Source organism: Aythya marila, assembly GCF_965140915.1.
Source record: "Aythya marila genome assembly, chromosome: 1".
Lineage (NCBI taxonomy): Eukaryota > Metazoa > Chordata > Aves > Anseriformes > Anatidae > Aythya > Aythya marila.
This window is the reverse complement of record NC_139042.1, coordinates 135,184,069-135,205,139: the sequence shown is the minus strand read 5'-3', so window position 1 is coordinate 135,205,139 and position 21,071 is coordinate 135,184,069. Positions and strand designations below refer to the sequence as shown.

At 36.5% G+C, this 21,071-nt stretch overlaps 2 protein-coding genes across 2 annotated transcripts in view; one reads left to right on the top strand and one right to left on the bottom strand.

Annotated features, from left to right (window-relative positions):
• Positions 1-1,944: 1,944 nt before the first annotated feature.
• RIBC2 (RIB43A domain with coiled-coils 2) lies at positions 1,945-16,045 on the bottom strand (the record flags this gene model as incomplete). Its single annotated transcript, XM_082758688.1, has 7 exons — positions 1,945-2,026; positions 3,140-3,306; positions 4,900-5,127; positions 10,939-11,057; positions 11,705-12,049; positions 12,729-12,810; positions 15,923-16,045. 7 exons carry the CDS (start codon positions 16,043-16,045, stop codon positions 1,945-1,947), a joined length of 1,146 nt encoding a protein of 381 aa, XP_082614814.1.
• Positions 16,046-16,293: 248 nt separating this feature from the next.
• The window catches only part of SMC1B (structural maintenance of chromosomes 1B), a gene marked incomplete at its 5' end in the record, with an annotated part of 35,069 nt that continues 30,291 nt past the window's right edge, over positions 16,294-21,071 (top strand). Inside the window, 5 exons of the mRNA XM_082772516.1 lie at positions 16,294-16,402; positions 18,083-18,271; positions 18,842-18,954; positions 20,162-20,365; positions 20,707-20,945. Of these exons, the coding sequence (XP_082628642.1) occupies positions 16,294-16,402; positions 18,083-18,271; positions 18,842-18,954; positions 20,162-20,365; positions 20,707-20,945 (854 nt within the window). The remainder of the gene's footprint in view (positions 16,403-18,082; positions 18,272-18,841; positions 18,955-20,161; positions 20,366-20,706; positions 20,946-21,071) is intronic.

Here is a 21,071-nt window from a genome sequence, read left to right as displayed (position 1 = left end):
TGCTGTCATATTAGCATCTCTTGAACACACCATCCCTTCTTAATTCTTTTAAGTCAATCTCATCATTAACAGTGCAGTGTGTTCCCCCTCAGATTTATCTACCAACTTTTCTGAATAGCACATTTTCAGTTCCTGTTTTCTAGCCACACCCCTTTTCTGTCTCACTTCTATCTATATCACAATTAGTTTCAGTTGTTTTAATAAACTAACAATGACATTTCTTCTTGCTATGGGTTATCGGGTACTGAGACATTTCTTTATGCATTTTCATGTTATACTTACTTGATCTTCTTTCACCACTCCACCTAGTGGGATCAAACATAACAGACATCTCACAACTTCTGTTATTACATGATTCAGAACAGTAAATAGTTGTATTAGCCTGATCCCATGGGGCCAAAATTTCAGCTAAGCAAATAGACCTGTTTGAATACAGTCCTTTCAAGAAATTCTTCCTTAAACAACTCAAAAATCCTTCTAATACTATCTACCTTGAGAACCTTGCTTTTCACAAAGTATTTTCACAAAGATGAGAGTTTACCTCTGCCTCAGTTTCTTTAAACATCTTTCCTAATTAGCATGCTGGAGTCATCTTCAACCTGTTTCACCAGAATTTGAAGTTATCACTTATCTTGATACAAAGAAGAATCAGTGGACTCTGTGCCAATATCATCAGGATGCTTCTACCCCAAGTTTACATCCCAGATTCTTGCAAACTACACGTTCTTATTTCAAGACTAACTCTCATAAACAGCATCTATTTTTATTTAGAACACACTATCTCTTAAAGGTCTTAAATGTTTATCTGAATATCTGCCTGTCTTTCATTCTTCCTGCTACTTTAGATCATTGACTTCTAACTCTCTTTCCAGTCTTTTGCATATCATCTCCTTCCCTCACAGATTTCTTTTTTTTTTTTTTTTTGGATATTCACATATCCATTTATCTTATGTAGTTCCTTACCTTGCATCTCCATATATTCTTCCCATATGTTTCACTTCCCCATTTTTCAAATACCAGTGCCTGGCTCTTCAATCGGTAAGTCAATTCTTTAACCATAAGGCAAACAAACTGTTTCCATGAATTACCCTACACACAGAGAACTTTTACTCCTTGGTTTTGTTTGGTGCATACCTACTTCCTCCCCCTCTTTCATCACATCTTTAAGCTCTCCCTACACTTTCCCTTACAAGCACATTGCTGTTTAGGTTTCTCCATTATGTCTAATGAATGATGGTGTATGTAGAAATACTTTTCTCCCATTTACTGTAATTCATTACATTTCTGTAACATGCCTCACTGCTATAATCACTTAGGTAAATATACACATTTTTTCTTCTTGTTTTTGCTGTTCAGGATCACTTTATCCTCTGCACTTCTGATCACCTTGTTCATTTCTTCCTCATTTTTTTTTTTCCAATTTAAAAAACAAAACAAAACAAAAAAGCCTTACAACTTTACAACTTTCTACCTAAGCCATCTTTCTTCCCTCCCACAGAATGTGGCTAAGTTTCTGTCACCTGTGATCTACATGATCTATGTCAGGCACCGTTCTCTCTGAACGAGTAACTCTGATCAAGTAACATCACATTTTAAATTGATGCTTTTCCAGAAATTGATTTCTAAATACAGCAAAATATAATTATAAAAAAATATAGCAAGTATTCCAGTTAAGCCTCACACACAATGGTCAAACAACCTAACTATAGAATCAACTAGAACTTTTTAGAAAAACAATCATGTTTAAAATTTATTAGTGTTTTCCTGTTCCTAGCACAAATGTAGTCTAACAGGCTGTCCTCTAGTTCAAGTGCACTGTTTAAGCAGCATAGGGAATACATACAAATAATGAGCAGCGGCAGCAACATGAAGAAAGACTGCTCAGTTAAAAGATTTAATAAGTCTACATACTTCTATGTATTTCACATTGATGCATCTAGGATGTCATCGACTGGTTGTATTAAACTGTGCAAAGTACTGGCTTGTTGGGACATTTGAATATTCTTCTTCTTTAAGATAAATGTTCCTAGCAATAACAAAAACAAAATATGCAGTTAGTATGTTTTCTCATTGTATAGAAGAGAAACATAAAGATGTAAAGTATAAACTCAGAAATGCCCATAAAATCCAGAATTATTAGAAATGGAATTAAACATAAGTCTATCTTCAAAACGTATACCATATCTTGATAGAGCAAATTTTATTTCTCCTCCTAAAATAACCTTCCAGATGTCTCACAGTGAAAAGCTAAATTAACACAATTCAGAATGTTTTGCTTTTATAACAAGAAAGCTCCAGGTACTGGATATTCTTTTGCAAGATATATGCATGCATTCATGGAAAAGGAGAAGAAAAAAAATCAGACTGGAAGATTAGAACACTGAATCATTTAGCTTGATTTTTGGTTTTCCTTCATATATTATCTTCCCACTTTCTCAGCACAGCAGAAACACCTACACACCATGTCCACTGGTTCGCTAAAGAATTACCTGGTTTTGTCATACATAAAGGAAAAGCTTCATATGTGCTGTTAGCCCTAACGTATCAGAAACTAGCAGTGCTTATTGAAGGCAGTTGATACCTACCCTTGTTGTTTCAGAAAACTAAGGTAAATTAAAGAAACACATTCTTTCAGAAGCAATAATATAATTTACTGTCCAACTGTATTTACTTGCTACTTTGTTATTGATATGAACTTAATCTGTTTTAAGTGGAACACTTAAGAATCATAGAATCATAGAATATCCTGAGTTGGAAGGGACCCTTAAGGATCATCAAGTCCAACTCTTGACACCGCACAGGTCTACCCAGAAGTTCAGACCATGTGACTAAGTGCACAGTCCAATCTCTTCTTAAATTCAGACAGGCTCGGTGCAGTGACCACTTCCCTGGGGAATTCCAGCTATTATTCCATATACATGTATGCAAGTCAGTAACCATCATAACCTACACTTTGAAGGTTTTTTTCAACAGTTCTGAAAAACATTCTTAAGCTGAATTGTTGACTTTTTAAAAAGTATAAATTTGCAGTTAAGTTTATTAGAAAAACAACAAGCTTAATTAAAGCAGAAAAGCTCTTCTAAGCAATTGCGTTAATAACAGTTGTGTTTGAAAGTAAGAAAACACTTTTGGTACTTACTTTGATTTTTGCTCCTGGGATAGCTCTGCATTTATGCTATCCAGAGCTCGGCAGCGTTCCCGACTCTGTCGTTGCTGATGCCGCCCTAAAATCAACTGTGCTCTTGCAGCCTGTATACTTCGCCTGTCCCATTCAGCATCTCTTCTGTGTTCTTCCTCTTTTAGTCTCTACAGGAGGGAAGAGTTTTGTTTTGTCTTTATTCAAAGGTGAAAAAGTCTATATAATGTTTTATTGGTAAATTCACTCCAACAACAAACTTGCTTGTCTTTACTGAATGTTAGGGGTAGTGCTCAAAATAGGGAGGAAAAAAATAAACACTTCCAAATAAGGTAGGAGCCCATGCATTAGGCAGAAGTAAAATACTTCAGATTAGGAAGCTGTTTTTTTCCAGGAAGCAAGACAAACTGACTCCTACTTCTGCACAAGGTAAGTAATTTAGGTCTGCTGCCTAGCAAAAATACTATAGTGTCAGTAAGTTCATCAGTAGACTACTGTTTCTCTCCAATACGTTAGCTCTCCCCAAACCAAGATCAGCACAATGGACTTTTCTTTCTTTAAAGAAGTTGTTGGCAGGAGTTAACAGAACCTCCTGAGTTCAGAAGTTAGCAATCATCAGTATGGCTTACAATATTGCTGACTCAGTGCAATAACTGAGCCATCCACACCAGATGATAGATGCAAACCATTTTCTTTTCTGCCATCTCTCTGTTATACCCTCACTTCCACACTTTGTGTCTGACATTACAGCGAACTGACTCAAGAAACCGGGCCTGCAAAAACCTTCTCACCCTTCTTGGAAGGGCTCATGTTCTGCCACCTTAGCTATTTGAATGGGTTTAGTGTAGGATCAGAGGAGAGCCAGTGCAAGTCTCATAAATACACCCTTAGAGAAATGACAACTCTATTTTCAGCATTAATAATAGAGTAGACAAGACATAGCATAACATAGGACATTGCAGGGATTCAAAAATAAAAAATTGAACACCTGTTCAATTCATTAAGCTAATTCAACCTCTGCACTAAATAAGGTTAGCAGTTTCTTACATTACAGTAACTGCACCAATATACTCATCACTGCAAAGGAAATACAGATTTCTTCATTCTGAATGCCTGCTTCCATCCACCTGTAAAGCAGCAATTATCATCAATATTTATTTTTTCTATTGTAACCCCATCCCAAAGCGTGACTCATAGTTGTGTAGGATGGTAGAAAGGAAGGTCTACTGCATTCAGAAACATCTAAGACTAAGAAATATGCACAAGTAGGTTCACTGGACCTACTCTCTTTGCCTTGCTGAAGTAACCTTGTCCATTAGGCTCTGCTGCAGCCTGTTCTGCAGTCATCCTCAGCTCCTGGCTCCTCTTCCCCTATGGAGCAGACCACACCTGCTCATCCCTTGCAGGCAGCTCATACTGTCTCAAGTCCTAAACCAAGTGCTGTGAAGCCTGGCCCTCAGGCTCCGCAGAACCTTGCTCCACTGCTGGGCCACCAAGGACCATGCTCCAAGACTCCTGGGCCCCTTAGCCCTAGGCTCCCCAGCAACCTACCTCCCAGTCCACTCTTGCTGCTCCCTGCCATTTCCCAACTCCTTTAGAGACATTGTGTTACGTTTGAATGATTAAAGTATCTCTGTTTTGTCTATTGTTCTGATTTTCCGTCTCAAAATGAAATGTGCATAGTAAACAAATATATTTTCTTCTACACATATTGCTTATAACACTATCACAAGAATACACAATATGCAAATAAGCTTAAATACCAGCTTCTCCAGAACTTGTTGCTGTTGAGATGAACGGATTGCCATCAGCTGATCCTGATTCATTCCCTTCCACCGATCCGTAATCACACGATGCCTACCAAAGGAACTGATGGCTTGCTCAGGGTTTTCAGAAAGTAAGTCTCCCTGAAGGAGGCTGGAAATCTCATCCATGTCATCTTTCATTTTTTGATGTTTTTCCCGCTTCTTTCTCTCAGCTAGTTCAGCAGCCTGAAGGCAACAAAAGGAGCGTACTAATAGTTTTTCCAAGAAAAAAAGTTAACTAAAGGGATGCAATAGTTAGCACATCACAATAGTTTTCTTTTCAACTTGCATACAGTTGTCAACAGCATCACATGTGAACATTATGATCATGACCCTACTGGCTAATAACATTGAAAATCTAAAGGTATACATTTCTTTAATGTCAACAGATCTCCTTCTGGCAAGGGAACAGAGCACAGGGTGTCAGACCTGTTTCTTGCACATGCATCTTGACTGCAACAGACCCATCTCTCTAGTTTGTCCAAGACTGTTTCACACTCTGTTTAAGACCACTGGCTTGAGAATATTCACTTTGAAAGTGAAAAGGTAAAAAATGAGAGGCAGAATAGCTAGAAGTTATTAACAACAGAGAATGAAGCATAGGGAAGCATAGAGATTCATCCCACTAGAGGAGACTGCTAACCTGGCTGGGTTTACCCCTATGTTTGTATTTATGGACTAAGTTTGTACGACAGCAGTTCTGCCAAGTATCAGGCCTGTAGCATACCATGTGGTGGCCTTTATTTGATACAGGCAAACATAGACAATGACCCATCAGAGATTGGACAGAAGAAGAAATAGCAAACAATACTAAGAATTTATTGATCTAGGATATGGTACCATGGCTGAAAACAGCCTTATGGTTTCTATTAAAATAACAGAAGTATTTCATGTGCAAACAAACTAATAGAAGATGAATTCTCTTTTTCTTGAATGATAAATTAGTTAAGCTTCAATTTAACTTAGACTACAAAGAAAACTTTTATTTATTAGATGGCTGGTAAGTATTTTTAAGACTGAACACTAGAATAAGAAAAGTCTACATTTAAACAAATAAAAAAAATTTTGAAAAAAAAAATGAAGCAAACCAAACTTCAAGTGCCAAAATGTAACTTGAGATCTAGCTGTTACCTGCTCTGCCATCACAATCTGGAATAATAAATTAGAAACTAAATGTCACTTATTAATCTCACAGAAGTTAGTATAATTTTTACCAGAAGCTTAAGCAATTTTTTAATCCAAACATGTATGTTAATTAAGTTTTCTTTTTCTCCAGAAGAGTCAATAACAATTTGAGGGGAAGACTGCAATTACCAACAAAAAAAGAAAACACGAACACCAAAGATTTTTAAAGTTATGACATTTTTCAGTATCATGATATATATCAGAATACCTTGTTATGTACTTTTAGTTTATTGATACTACAAATTGATCAATTATTTTTAGTTCCAAAAATGCTCCAAAGTAAATTACATTTAACCAAAAGTCATTTCGGATGGACCTCACATAAATAAATACTAGACTATGATGAAGACTTATTGAAGTTTGTTCTAATTTTTATTTAGATCACCTTATTAATGTAATTCTAGTGTGATCTAGCAACAGATCCAAAATCCTTGTAATCCTAACCTTCTCAATAAGAGGGAGAGCCTAACATTTTCTAAGCTGCCTGGAATCTTCGTGGAAGAAACTCCTAGCTCTGTGCATAGCCACACATATAGCACTACAAAAAAAAATGATTAATGACATTGCAAAAGAAATACTTTAAACTGGGTAAAATCTGATACATTTTCCATTGAGTCAAATCCCCAACAAAATGTAATTCATTGGTGTAGCATGAAAAACAAAAACAATCAAAAAAACACAGATGCACATATACATGCTCTTTCATCTATTTTAATTTGTGGTCCAACATTCATAGGGTATCTTCTCTACTACTATAATGCTCTGTTGATTCAAGTCATAAACCAAAAGAAATTTCCATGAGAAGCATTTCAAGGCCAAGAGTTCATGTGCTTAGAATAATGCCAAGTTCTGCATGCACAAGCAACTAACTGCTGCCAACACAGCGCTAAAGGAATGCACCACAGCTTCTGAAGTCCTTATAACAAGTCACAGAGCTCACAAATGACCAGAGCAACCTATCCAGGGTCTTAGGAACCTGCAAAAGAAGCATAGATGAATAATGCAATTCCTTTGGCTATATTACACAGATATTTATGTCATAGTAGAGAACTGCACACCCAGCCCATTCAAGATGGGAACTTCTGCTTAGCAAGTACATGCAATGTTTCTTCATGCATGAAGATATGGTAAAAATGTAGAAACACTGATTGTTCTAGACACTGAATACCAAGAATAGGATGTGAGTGATAAAAGACATTTGTACAGCACATCTCAAAGAATGCTTAAAAACAGATCTACCATTCTTCTATATTCAGGCACACATATACTTAATTTCAGGTAAATGAATAAATAAAAAAAGGTTCCATGGTAAACATACATTATTTACTCAAAGCCTGAATAGGTATTTATTCGAAGTGGCTACTGGCTCTGTATGTGTTAGTAATGGCATAATGTCAAGTGAGTAAGGAACCAGAATAATTCCATCCTACCCTTCAAAAGTCCCTAACAACAACATTGTCAGGAAAACTGTCGAGCTATTGAGCTATTGTGGTGTTCCCAGGAATAAATTCTGTCTATATGAAATCTGCAAGACTGTTTAGAAGTCTATCAATATGAGTTAAAGATCCTCTGTTATCATGTCCTCTTATTTTCTTAGCATAATCTCCAAAATATCTTGGCAAAGATTCAAGTCCTGTGTCAAAGTAAGAGGACTGTCTGATTTCAGGAGCACAATCAGTGTATCTATCACTGCAATGCTGAACTGGGCATTCCCAAGTCTTCTTGTTCTTAGAGAGGAATCTCTTTGTTTTTGATTATTGCAAAATCACATGTCAAAAGAATTGTAAATATATATACTCTAGTCAGAACTCAAAGTAATTTTAATTCCTGCTACCTTGCTTTCCAAATTGAAGTGTTTACTACTTACGAACAAATGATGTCAGCAGGAATAACTGACAGTTTAAGCTTGTAGTAACAGTTATATCAAGGACAAAAGCACCATTGGCATTTCTGGTAAACACATGCTTATTGTGAGAGAAAATCTGGGAAGAAAGGTAGCATTAATCTTATAGCCATAAAACAATTAAGTTGTTTACAGTCCAGGATCCTTCAGGACTGAGAAAAAAATGGTACCAGATATACTATTAATTCATTGTTCTGCTAATTAATTCCGGAATAAAATGATCATTAGCAATTAGCTTGTCAGCAATAAAGTCACTGTCAACAGTAGTACTGTAAGCATAGGAAGCTGAACCACTGTCACAGGGGGCAACACATCAAATTCACTCATGAAGACAGACTTTACTAAACTGAGATACCCTACTTTCAGTCAGATGCTAGGATTCTTTTCTTACTGACTAGAAAAATAACAAAGGAAAAAAAAATCCTGGAGTACATGACTTGTGTTTTTTTTTTTTGTCCCGTTCCTTCCCCTTTCCCTTTTTAAATTTCCCTACAGATACCAACAACCTTAAAGACTACAGATGATGCGCTTGGAGATAATGATTGATCAAAAGTCATATTCTAGGGCATTTCATCCTCTCTCAGGATGCATTGTCATATTACACTTGATCCAAATTACAGTAATCAAAGATTGCCTTACAGAGTGGTTTTGCACCACCACAGACTGTGCACTCACTCCTATGTCAGATCTAGCAGTCACATTCTAGACCACAGTTTGTTTTCTGTGAGTTTTGAGAAATGATCTAACACATCCTGAAGCTTCATGACCATTAGATCCACTTCAAGAGACAGCTGAAACAAGTGCATGAAGCTTTGGTAACAGGAAAAGGGGTTCTTGTTTTGGAAGTCACTCACAGTCAGAGCAAATTATATGCAGTATGAGACCACACCCTCAAGTGGTGAAGGTCTTCAAATTGGCTACTCAAAACACTAGAATTGATGGAGGCTCCTGATCAATATATTTGAGGTCAGATACAGAGATTCCTTCTGTAAAATTCATTCTCAGGCTAAATGCCCTAGTTTTCTCTCTCAGGAAAAGGATGTACAGAATATCCCTCTGTAACATAGCTTTCTTTAATAAACAAACAAGTAGAAAAACAGGCCTGGCAACCTGAAACTTCTGTCTTGCATGTTTAACAAAGAAAAGCAGCAATTGTATCAGTACATCATTTCAGGGAAAATGAACGGCTCTTCTCAACCACTCTAAGAAAAAAAAAAAAAAAACAACACCAAAAGGCTGAAAAGTATACTATGGTATTAAAAAAAAAAGTAAACATAATTACCTACCTCAGGAGGAAAGAAAAAGAGATATCAAGACAACTCTGATCTGTACAATATAGCAAGGGACAGTAAAAACCAACTAAATAGAGATTGTTGTTGCCCCTGTCTCCATTATACCCTTATTTGGAAAAACAAAACACAAATGGGAAAAAAAAAGAACCAAAGAACATGTCTTCATATACATCTAATATGAATAACAGTAAAGTAGAATGTATAAGCCTAAACTTTAAAAATAATAAAAAAATAAAAATAAATCACACCACATGCATACTTATGCCCACCTCACTCCATTTCCCTAGCCCTGTCATAAACTCAGGAACTATTACATGGAACAAATGGATATGACAACGATTATTTTGGATACTACTGTAAACCTAAGCGCACCACCCACTTCAGGTACTTTTGCAGCTACTAATGTAAAATACTATTCAGTAGTCCTGATTTAAAGCAGTAAAACCTTTTTTAGTTACCTCCGTCTAACTACACATACACACACACACATATATATATATAAAAAATCATGAAGGGCTCAAGCAACACTTACAGAAAGGCATGTATACTTATATTCTTTAGTCCCAAAATACCATACTTTACATAGGTAATGTAAATGTGCCTTATATTGATGTGACTAAATAAAGTTAATTCAAACCAAATATGGTGTAACTGAAGTAATAGTGTCCAACTAGCCCTTTAAGCTGTACGTAGAAGCTGAATGCAGTAAGAGAATCTCTACGGTAAGATGAAGAACGGGACCGTGACAGATAATGGTACTAAGATAGACTAGAATAGAATAGTTCAGTTGGAAGAGACCTTCAAAGATCATCCAGTCCACTGACCGTGTAGTCCTGACCCCTTCAGGGCTAAGCAAAAGTTGAAGCCTACTATTAATAAGGGTATTACCTAAATACCTCTTGAGCACTGACAGACCTGGGTCAAACAACTGTCTATGAAGCCTGTTCCAGGGTCTGACCATTTTCATGATACAGAAATTTTTCCTAATGTCCAGTCTGAACCTCCCCTGCTGCAGCTTTTTGCCATTCCCTCATATTCGATGATTCTATCACCAACTGCCTTGACACGGAAAGGTTTTTGTTATGTTTCAGTAAGTTCCGAAGAACGTTTCAAAAACAACCAAGAGACACAGGTACACAGATATCAAGGAAGTACTAAAAACAACACTCTCAGGGCACTAACGTAAGCAATAAAGACTAAAAGCTACTGGTAGTAACATTTCCATTCAAGCAAAAAGAAAAGTAGGCAGAGAGCTTAGATTATCAGATGACTGAGATAAAACCAGAAGGGAAGCATGGAAGGCTTTTGTTGTAGCCCATTTTACAGACTAGAAGTTCCAGAAAGACTGGGGAGTTGTGGCTGCCTGCTAGTCAGCAAGCTGAGAACCAGAAGGGAGAATTTTGATAGCAGATAACTAGACAGAGGATAGCTAGATCCTTGCAGAGGACAAAGAAGTGAATAAATCCTGTCTTCTGAATCGACATTTAAAGTCAGCTTCTAGGAAACCTCTGTGAAAGCATCACCACTCATTGTACCTGTACACTGGTCATCTGACTTCCTTTCACCCACCCTTAACGAGACAAACAGCAATAACAAAGACCACCAACACAAATTTACTTGGCTTCTGTTGAATTCTTTAGTAACTGCACAGACAGCACGACGGGTTTCTTCTTCTGTTTGTTGTTGCTCCATAGTCTTTCGGTCAAGTTCAATCCTATTCTTGTCATGAAGATCATCTAAATTACATTAAAATGAAATTTATTCAGTTTTTATGGAAATAACGTGCCATATGACTAAGCTACTGGGAAGGGTGGGACTACACCTACAGTAAACTGAATTACACAAATATTTCCAAATCCTACCACTGAAGCTTTCCATTTTGGAATTTCAGTGACTGATTAAATCAGTTTATTTTGTGATCAATCTTGTCTTAACAGCTAGACAAAAAGTTAAACTGAAAAAAAAAAAGTATGTTAAGCATCGCAAAAAAATGTTTCATGACAGGCTGAGAAAGAGAAAAATAGCAACTACTTTGTATGCTGTAGAAAAGCAAAGATTAGACAATTTGTCCTAGTATCATCAAGCATGTAAACTACAGATGTTTTTTTCAGAATGCTCTGATAATTCACTTGAGGTGTAAAACTGAAATGAAGTCTAGGTAGTAATAAAATCACCATGTTATTAAATACAAATTTCTGAATTGATATATTGAATGTATTAGAAGTTGAAACATAAATACTGCTGCATTTTTAAAGCCTAAATATTGAATACACTTAAATACTGCTACGCCAGAATCTGATGTAATATGCTTTACCACAGTAATGTCATATACACCTGAATTTCAGAAAAAGCAGATAAAAACCCTGTTATTTTCTGTCGATACCTAAAATTTTTTTATCAGCTAGTGCATTCTTCCAGTCTCTCTGTTGCTGAAGAGACCACTCTCTTAACTGCTCCTTCTGAAATTTCATCCTCAGAGAATAGTTTAAGTCTTCACCCATAAACTTCTGCAAGCCAGATACAGTACATCGAGGATCACTGTCTGAAAGTCGAGCAGGTCTATCCTTCTTTAGGGCTTGGGGATCAGACAAGTCAAATTCACGTCTTGTTTCTGGCTTCTGAAAATTCTTCTGAAAGTCACTGAAAGCCTTATTTATGTTTCTGATATCATATTTCTGTCGTTCTTCTAACATACACATGATCTTGTCATTTTGCTTAATTTCATTAGCTAGAGAAAAATAAGCACAATGAAAATATAATTCTTAGAAGCGTACATGTATCACTTAAGAAGGAAAATCAAACTTTGAAAAGGAATAAATAGAACACATATATTCCACATTTAATACGTTATGAAAATGTATTTTATATACAAAGCACTATACTAGCAAAAACTAGAATTTCTAGAAATCTTTGCTTATAAAATACTTTCAGTTTTTTAGGAATAAATTTTCTTATTAATGTTACAAATTAAATACGTTTGTGAAAGGAGACAATAGTAAGTACTTCCATAACTATGACATTAAATCCACCTATATCTTCAAGTGTCTAAACAATGCTATTTGTCTACATTTATTAAAAGCAAACATTGTAGATTCCAACCTACACAGAAATATATACCCGTTTAATCACGTCAATATGAAAGTGAGCTCCTACCTCAGATACTGAGGGAAACACATACTGTATCAATGTAAATGTATAAACATAAATAGGAGTACACAGAGGATTCAGTGTGTATGCCTGAACGTAAACAAAAGCCTATAATTGCACGCGCACCTATAGATAGATAAATTCAAGATTGAAAGAGAAATACTCTATTTGGAAATTAATACAAATGCTCGAAAGACATGGACGGCAAATCTGTTTACATTTAACTCTTCATAGAAATATCAGACTATCTACAAGTATACCAAGTTCTTCATTTCGTGCTTTTTCAGCTGCTTCTTGAATTTTCCTATCCTTGACCTGGGCATCCAACGCATCTTTATCAACCTATTAAAATGAAGAAAAACAAACCAAAACAGCTCTGTAGGAGATACTATTTGAAGGATTAAAGGCAGGAATTGTTGAGCTCTGTTGCTTTACAGTTGTTTTAGATAAAATTTGCTTCCAGCAGAATACATATACATCACTATTTAATACATATAAAGGAATATCCAGAAATAGCAACATTCTTATTGGCTTTGTTTTAATACTGAAAGGTCTATCTAATCAGAACAAAACAGTACATTTATTTAATATGAGTATATACATACATTAGCTGCATTATACAGAACATAATTCCCCATTATAGTAATTATTTTGCCAGTCAAGATGACAAGAAGTTGAAATAGTTCAGCTTTGAAAAAAATACAGTTGGTTGCCTAAACGTACACTGAAGAATTAACAGGGAATGGGAAGCAATATTCCAGTCGTATCAGAGAAACAAGCTATGTTGGGGGCTTGATATAGTCCCCAAAATGCAATATTGGGTGCCGCTTGAGAAACACCCAGACAACTGCAATGAGCTGACTTGCTAAAGGATATTCAGTATAGCCCTGGATAGTAGTTGCTGAGCAAGGCAGTGTATCCTATTTAGCCAAAAGAACTGTCATGTTTGCTGACAGAAGTGACAAATTCATATGCAGAAATCAGGATTTTATTTTTTACTGTCACTTGATGTATTTAAAAGCTGTATCAAGTAACAATGATACAATTCTTTAAGAGCGTGGTACTCTGAAAGTCCTTGCCTGAAAACTATTCAGATCAAGATAGAGTGACTTAACAGATAACAGGTGAAAACACACATTTTTAATGCTGTAAAAGGCTTACTGACTACACCAATCAGGCAGAGAGGTAAATTTGTTAACTAATAAGGGTGAAACCATGAAGAATTCTACAGTATATCATTGTCAAATAATAATAATAATGTAATTTTTAAGAATGTAATTTTATGTAGTATAGTAGGCTTTAAACTCATTTAGAGGACTCATTTTAGAAACCAAGCTTTCAATATAACTATGGGAATCACTGTTAGCAGAAATTCAATTTAACTCCATTAGCAGTTACTGGGAATAATACAGATAAGTCAATGTTTTCAGCCGTGTGTCTGATTTCAGATTTACATTATCAGCTGTCTCCCATTTGAACACATTTCACTTGACGAGAATACATCCCTAAAAAGACCATTCCTAGTCACGTAAAGCTACAGATTGAACTTGTGCATTCCGGAACAGTAACCTGTCTAGCTGAAAAATTAGCAACTTTAAGACTGAGAGATGCAAATAGGATTAAAATTATAAATTCCATACTATGAACAGTTGGAAGCAGTTGATTTCTCATATACTTGGATTTATGCATAACAATTCATATACAAAAGGAATGTGCTATTTTTCATTAGAACTATTCATCTGAACTTTTAAAAAATTACTCATTTACTGAGGATAAATTCTTAGATCTGTAAATGAAGAGAGATGTATCTTATTTTTCCATTTCTCAGATGAAGAAACATACAGAAGTCAAAGCAACTTGTAATAATCAAGGAAAAAATGTCTCAGTTCCCATTCTGCTTTCCAGTCAGTATGATTTCCACATTTTTAAGTTATTCACATACCACTTAAATATTTTTGCATCTATGCCAAACATTGCCTTGATTTTTAATTGAGTCATAGACAGTCACTCAGCTAAATTAAAAAGGGAATGAGAAAACAATGAATTGAAAGCCACGCTGGAAATACTGATAATACGATATCACTGAACTGCTTTGTTGACTCCTTGTGTTTTGAACTTGGCTTAATTTCAAACCACAGGAACAGCCCCTTCTGTCAGCAGTCATTGTTCGGCCAACAAATACTGAATGAAATTCATGATAACATGGACAGAGTTCCTCCAACTCCTCTTCCACTTTAGATGTTTGTCTCCTGTAAATGGATCTATCAAAACCTGTCTGGTAAGTTAGTTCTACAACAGAGTATTTGGGAAAGACCTTCAGATGTTGTAAAGAAGTATTGCTCAACAAACTGCACTGTGATACAAATTCTCAGCTAGTGAAGGTCAGCATATTTCACATTTAATTTTTAAGGCTCCAGAAAAGCTTTGCAGAGGAAAAAAAAAGTTATTAGCTCCTGTCATTTACTTGTAGTGCTGGCTACCATGTGTGTCAGGATGCTTCGTCAAGGGGACAACCTGTCCAGTTTGTTAAGTGGGAACTGCTACTTGACCACGCGGGTGACTGTTGCATACAAGTCACAAGAATAAATCGGAGGTGCTGACAGAAATAATGTAAATTTATCCTTCCACTGACATAGGAAACATGTTTCAGTACTAGAGAGGATTTAGACGAAATCACTGCAACCCTACCAGCACAATGAAGTTAACAGATTGGATTTATTTCCACCAGTTCTAAATTTGGTTCTGCACTCATTAACACTACAGCGTATACTCATGATGTATGTATGCATCAGCAGAGTAGTCTAGAATAACTTACAAGCAAGATTTAAATTTATTTTCCCTTTTGGCATTCTTTTTTCCTGCACAGACACACACAGAATCTTAATGTGCGCCTTTGGCCACATCGTCGGAAAATTAATTTAAGTGTTGTAAACCCTTGCATGGACTCTTAAAATATCCTGGGTCGGAAAGGACCCACAAGGATCATTGAGTCCAACTCCTGGGTCCCCAAAGAACGCCTAAAATTTCAGACCACACATCTGAGTGCATTGCCCAAGTGCTTCTTGAATTCCATCAGGCTCAGTGCTGTGCCCACTGCCCTGGGCAGTCTATCCCAGTGCCCAACCACCCTCCGGGCACAGAACCTGTCCCTAACCCCCAGCCTGACCCTCCCCTGTCCCAGCTCCTCGGCCGTTCCCTCGGGTCCTGTCGCTGTCCCCAGAGAGCAGAGCTCAGCGCCTGACCCTCCGCTCCCCTCGTGAGGGAGCTGCTCTTGCATCGAGAGTTTAAACAGCTATAATATATAACTTAACCTCCTGACACTCGGATTGCAAGTAGCATAGCCGACCGAAGACAACACCCACTAGGGCGAAGCTCTCGCCACCACAGACTGAAGGGCGTTCGCCTCCTGGCTCGGCCAGACACGCACTCCCCTCACCCCGTGCTTCGGCCTCACCCCTATGGTCCGGAGCCGCGCGTTGAAGATGCGGCTCTGCCGCTGCAGCTCCCGCTGCCGTCGCCGCTCCAGGGCGGCCGCCGCCGCCTCCTGCGCCTCCCGACCCAGCCCCAGGCCGCTCATGGCGCCGGGCACAGGCGGCGGCAGCAACACAGCGGGTCGCTAGGGCAACCGAAGCCCCACCTGTTAATGGCGGCCGCTAATAACGCCTCTTAACGGCGGCGCTGTTCGACGCCTACTGAGGGGCGAGGCGGCGTGAGCTTTTCTTCTCCTCTCGGTCCCGGGACGTAACCTAATTAAAAAAAAAAAAAAAAAAACGATTATTTAAATCTTGTGCGGGCGGTTTGTGGGCTGTGTGTGTCCCTGCAGGGATGGGCTACCTGAAGCTGCTGGTGATGAAGGACTTCAAGTCCTGGCGGGGGGAACAGGTCATTGGCCCCTTCATGAGGTTCAACTGCATCATTGGGCCCAACGGAGCAGGTAGCGGTGTGCTGCAGGGCTTGGGGGCAGACAGTCTTCTTCACTGTAGATACAAAGATAGAGGTTTTGGTTGCTCTGCTTGCCCACGTTTAGCTCTGGGGGCCTAATGAGGAGAAAGTGGTAGGTGTGTTGGTAGAGCAGTAGGGGCTGAGTGGATAAGGATGGCAGTAGCAGGTTGTTGAGTTGCAAGGTTTGGCCCAGGGCAAGGTAGACCTTGTGGGCCTGCTTCAAATCCCTTTACATACACCTTCTTCTGGAAGCTTCTGAGCTGCCATTGCTTCTTCAATTAGAGAGGTGGATTTCTAGTTTTCCCTATTCTTTTCCTGAAGAAAAGGCATCTTTAATGCTTAGGGTTGTAAAGTGTAGTAATGCAAAGACGCTTCTTGGTTAGAATATGTAGTCTTTGCATTATGAGCAAGCACTTCTGGAGGGGAGAGAGCAGCCGTTTGGGATGGCTGCTACTTTGCTTATGGTATTTTAGTCCACAAGAGCCTTTGCTTGTAGATGTGACTAAGCGTTGTTATGCACTGGGTGGTGGAACTTTTCAGCAGAAGCAAACCAAATTTTGAAAGCTGCATTTGAAAAATGGGATTTAATCTTTTATTTGACTGAGAGCAATGTGATATGCAGTGTGAGATGTCCTGATGAAGAACCACAAAGATGGGGATAGGTTTTGGTCTTAGTTCCCCAGTATATTAGTGATTTAATTTAGGATTTAGCTTTTAGATCCTTATGTTCCTTTTTTTCTTTTAATTGGAGTGTGTTCGATGAATCTAAATAGCTAGCTATTGTCAGTTAGCTTCATTATCATATCCTGAATCATCCTGACTTATCCTCACTTTTAAATATTTGCAAGTCTCAAAACTGCATATTTTTTTCCGGGCACTGTTTGAGGTGAATCTTATAGACGATTCAGGAAAAAATAATGGGAAAGTTGTGTGATATCTGAATTATATTTTATTCCTTCTATTTTCACTCTGATATTAATCCCTTTTTGATATTCTGGTAAATGAGTCAAATTATTGCTAAAGTAGCAAGGTTAAAGACAGATGCTAATTAAACTGTCAATAGAAATGATCAATACTAAAGGAAAAAGGATTCAATGAAGAGATTTCTTTTTTAGTCTAAGGAGTATTTTCAGAAAACTCTATTGTTGCGGTGAATGGATGTGGGAAAGTACTTGTGTTCTCCAGAACACCACAGTCCTAGGGCAAAGGCTATTGCTATGTGAAAGAGTCCTTATGCAGCAGAACTCTCTGACAGCATTATATAATAATTATATAATAGATATATAATAATATATATAAAGAAACTGTAGAATAATATATGCAAAGGAAACTGTGAGGATTATGATGTTGCTAGTTCAGTTTAATGACCTCTAGAAATGCCTGTGTAAAATTGGTTCAACTGGTTCTAGCAGGCTGGATGTAACAGTTTAGTTGTGATTTTTATTACAGATAGGCTTATCTGCTGCCAGTATGTTGCATCTTAGGAATGGATTTCTTTATTCTGTATAATATTATTTTTTTTCCTCAGTGGAATGCAGAATTAGAATTAATATAGAATTGTGTATCTACATGTGTTTTTTTTTAAGTTAATTGTTAATCAAATCTCTTAATTTCTGCCATGTTAAACTCACTGTTTTATGTTTTTCATGTGTGTTGCTTTTTTTTCCTTTAGGAAAATCTAACATAATGGATGCTGTTAGTTTTGTGATGTGTGAAAAGATATCTAACTTGCGAGTTAAAAGTGTTCGAGAACTTATTCATGGAGCGCATGTTGGAAAACCAGTTTCTTCTACAGCAAGCGTAAAGATAGTATATTGTGAAGAAGATGGGGAAGAAAAAACATTTTCAAGAGTTATCCGTGGTACGTAGTAGATTCTTCTGGAGGTACATTCTGTACCTGACTGATAAATAAAAAAATGGAGACCAGGAATTTTAACTTTCAATTTCAAATGCCTAATACTCTGTCATGTTTGGTTAAATTGAGCCCATGAGTCTTGAAATACTTCTTACAGTCCATCAGCAGCATCTTGATAGCATTGAAAAGTGCACTGAAAAACTGCATGGAAAAAACAGTAAGGGCAAAGTTAAAAATTAACCAAACCATGAATATGCTATTTGCTCTGTACTTTTGATCTGTAGAATTTTCATTAGGAATACATATATGGTGTAGGAACTCCATAGTCTAGAAACTAGAGTGTGATGCCTTGCTGGAAGTACAAGCCCTTAAGCATCTGTTACCTTTTTGTAAGCATGCAGCTAGAATTTCAGTACAGAAGAGTGAAGTTACTGAAATGACTAAGGGAAAAGTTGAAATCCATTTTCTTCTTTGAGGAGGTTGCTCGGTTAGGGGGAAATATAAGCGGAATAATTTTACCTATGTGTTTTGTGTTATAGCCGTTTTACAGTGATTATTTCTTCTTTCTTCCTTTAGATAGTTGTTCTGAATTTATTTTCAATGATAAAACAGTCACCCGATCTACTTACATATCTGAGCTTGAAAAAATAGGCATACTTGTCAAAGCTAGGAATTGTCTTATTTTTCAGGTGAGCATTTAAGGTATTTTGTAAAGCAAACAAATTTCTGAGATTATTTTATATCTGTAACAGGTATCTATTTAATAGTCAAGCTAGTTTTCTAATTTGATAGACTTAGATAGTTTAAATCCAATAAACTTTATCCTGATCTCATTTAAGAATTGTAAGACTGTGAAATGTAAATTACGGATTTTTGTATACATGAGTGTACTAGTAAGAAAGAAAGTATTTTGGAAGAAATTCAGGACTTGGATGCTTAAAACTAAAGACTTCTAAACTAAAAATTAAAAAAAAAAAAAAATAAATAAATAAAAATTAAAGAAAACTAAAGAAACTAAAGATTCTTAGATTTTGAAATGTTTATTTTATGAATTTAGTGCTAGAAAAAGATTATTGCATCACATAACTTCCTTGTTAGTCAAGATAAATGAAAATTTATACGTCTGTGTTAAGATTTAGGGATTGAAAATGCTATTGATTTATTGCTTCAGAAGTATTTAGTGGTACTGGTCAGAAATGTCACGTGCTTATGATAAATACATTTCATGAGATTGTTTTCCTTATATTTACTGAACTATGGATGTAAAATTCCAAAGGAAGAACTAATTTTTTCCGTCTTATAGAAGGAGTAGGTATAGGTGCTTCTTGTGATAATACTTACTGTGGTGAGGGCATTTGCCCACCAATAAAAAAAAATAAGTCATACAGTTTACTGAAATTCCTTCAGGTCAGCAAAGATTTGACTAGCTAATGTATGGATAAAAATTGTGCACCCATTAACTTTGGGAGTTAAAGAATTTTCTAGTGCACTGACTTCAGCTATTAAGCTTTTGAAACTGTTATTTAAAATCTTTCTTGTTACCTTATTTTTCATTGAAAATTACTTTCAGTTCCTTTAAAGAGACTAATGACATTTAATTTTGGCTTTCTGATACTGCTCACTGATTTGTTCAGGTAGATTTTGTTTGAAGGTGTTTCTGTTAGTCAATTACTGGTATTATAAAATTATGTAATCAGATGAAGTGGCTAGGTTGTAGTCCTTTTGTTTCTATACTTCGGGGTTGAATCTAAAAGTACATACTTACAATTATGCTAACCCTTAAAATATCAGGAGATAAATCTTCATTATATACTTATGGAGAAGAAATTCACATTACATAGCATAATAATCTGCAGGTTGTTTTTTGTTTGTTTGTTTTTTTCAATTTTGTTGTAGGGAACAGTAGAACTGATTGCAATGAAGAAGCCAAAGGAAAGAACTCAACTTTTTGAACAAATCAGTAATTCATGGCAATATGCTGAGGAATATGAAAGAAAAAAGAAAAAAATGGAGCAAGCAGAAGAGGATGCACACTTTAATTATAACAAGAAAAAAAGTATTGCAGCAGAACGCAAACAAGCAAAGATGGAAAAAGAGGAGGTAACTCAAATTGCCTAATTTTTCTGCATAATTTTACATCATTTAGGAATTTAGATATGTTTTTTAAAATTCACTTCATTCATACAGTATTTTTTCAATATACTTTAATATACGTAATTTTCTGTACTTTTAAGTATATAATTATAAAAATGTGATAATTTAAAGGGTAGATTTGCCAGGATAATTGATTTAAGGGTATGACTTAGGTATCTGAGTTTTGATTAGTGCACATTACATGAATTATAGCTGTTGGTATGTTAGCCAATACCACTTTGGACTTGAAATTAGACTTCTGGTTATTTTAAAATCTTGTTTTGAACTAATAAATTTAATGTTGGTAGGCAGATCGTTACCAGATGCTCATCAAGGAAATGCATGAAAACAGGATACAGCTACAGCTTTTCCAGCTTTATTACAATGAAAAAAACATTGACTTTATGAAAAAAAGGTTGGATGAAAAGAATATGGAGGCTAGTATCAAGAAAGATTCTCTTGCTACAGCAGAAAATGAATTTAGAGCCAAGAAAAAAGTGCTTGGTGTACTAAATAGAGACCAACAGCGCTTGGAAGGAGAAATGAAGTAAGTTTTCCAATCAAGTTCTCTGATAGTTAAAGCACAGTCTTTAAGGGAATTGCTTGGAAGGCAGGCATTTCCTGCTGAAGCAGGTAGTGTGATATATCTATGCTACTATGGAAGTCAGTTCGT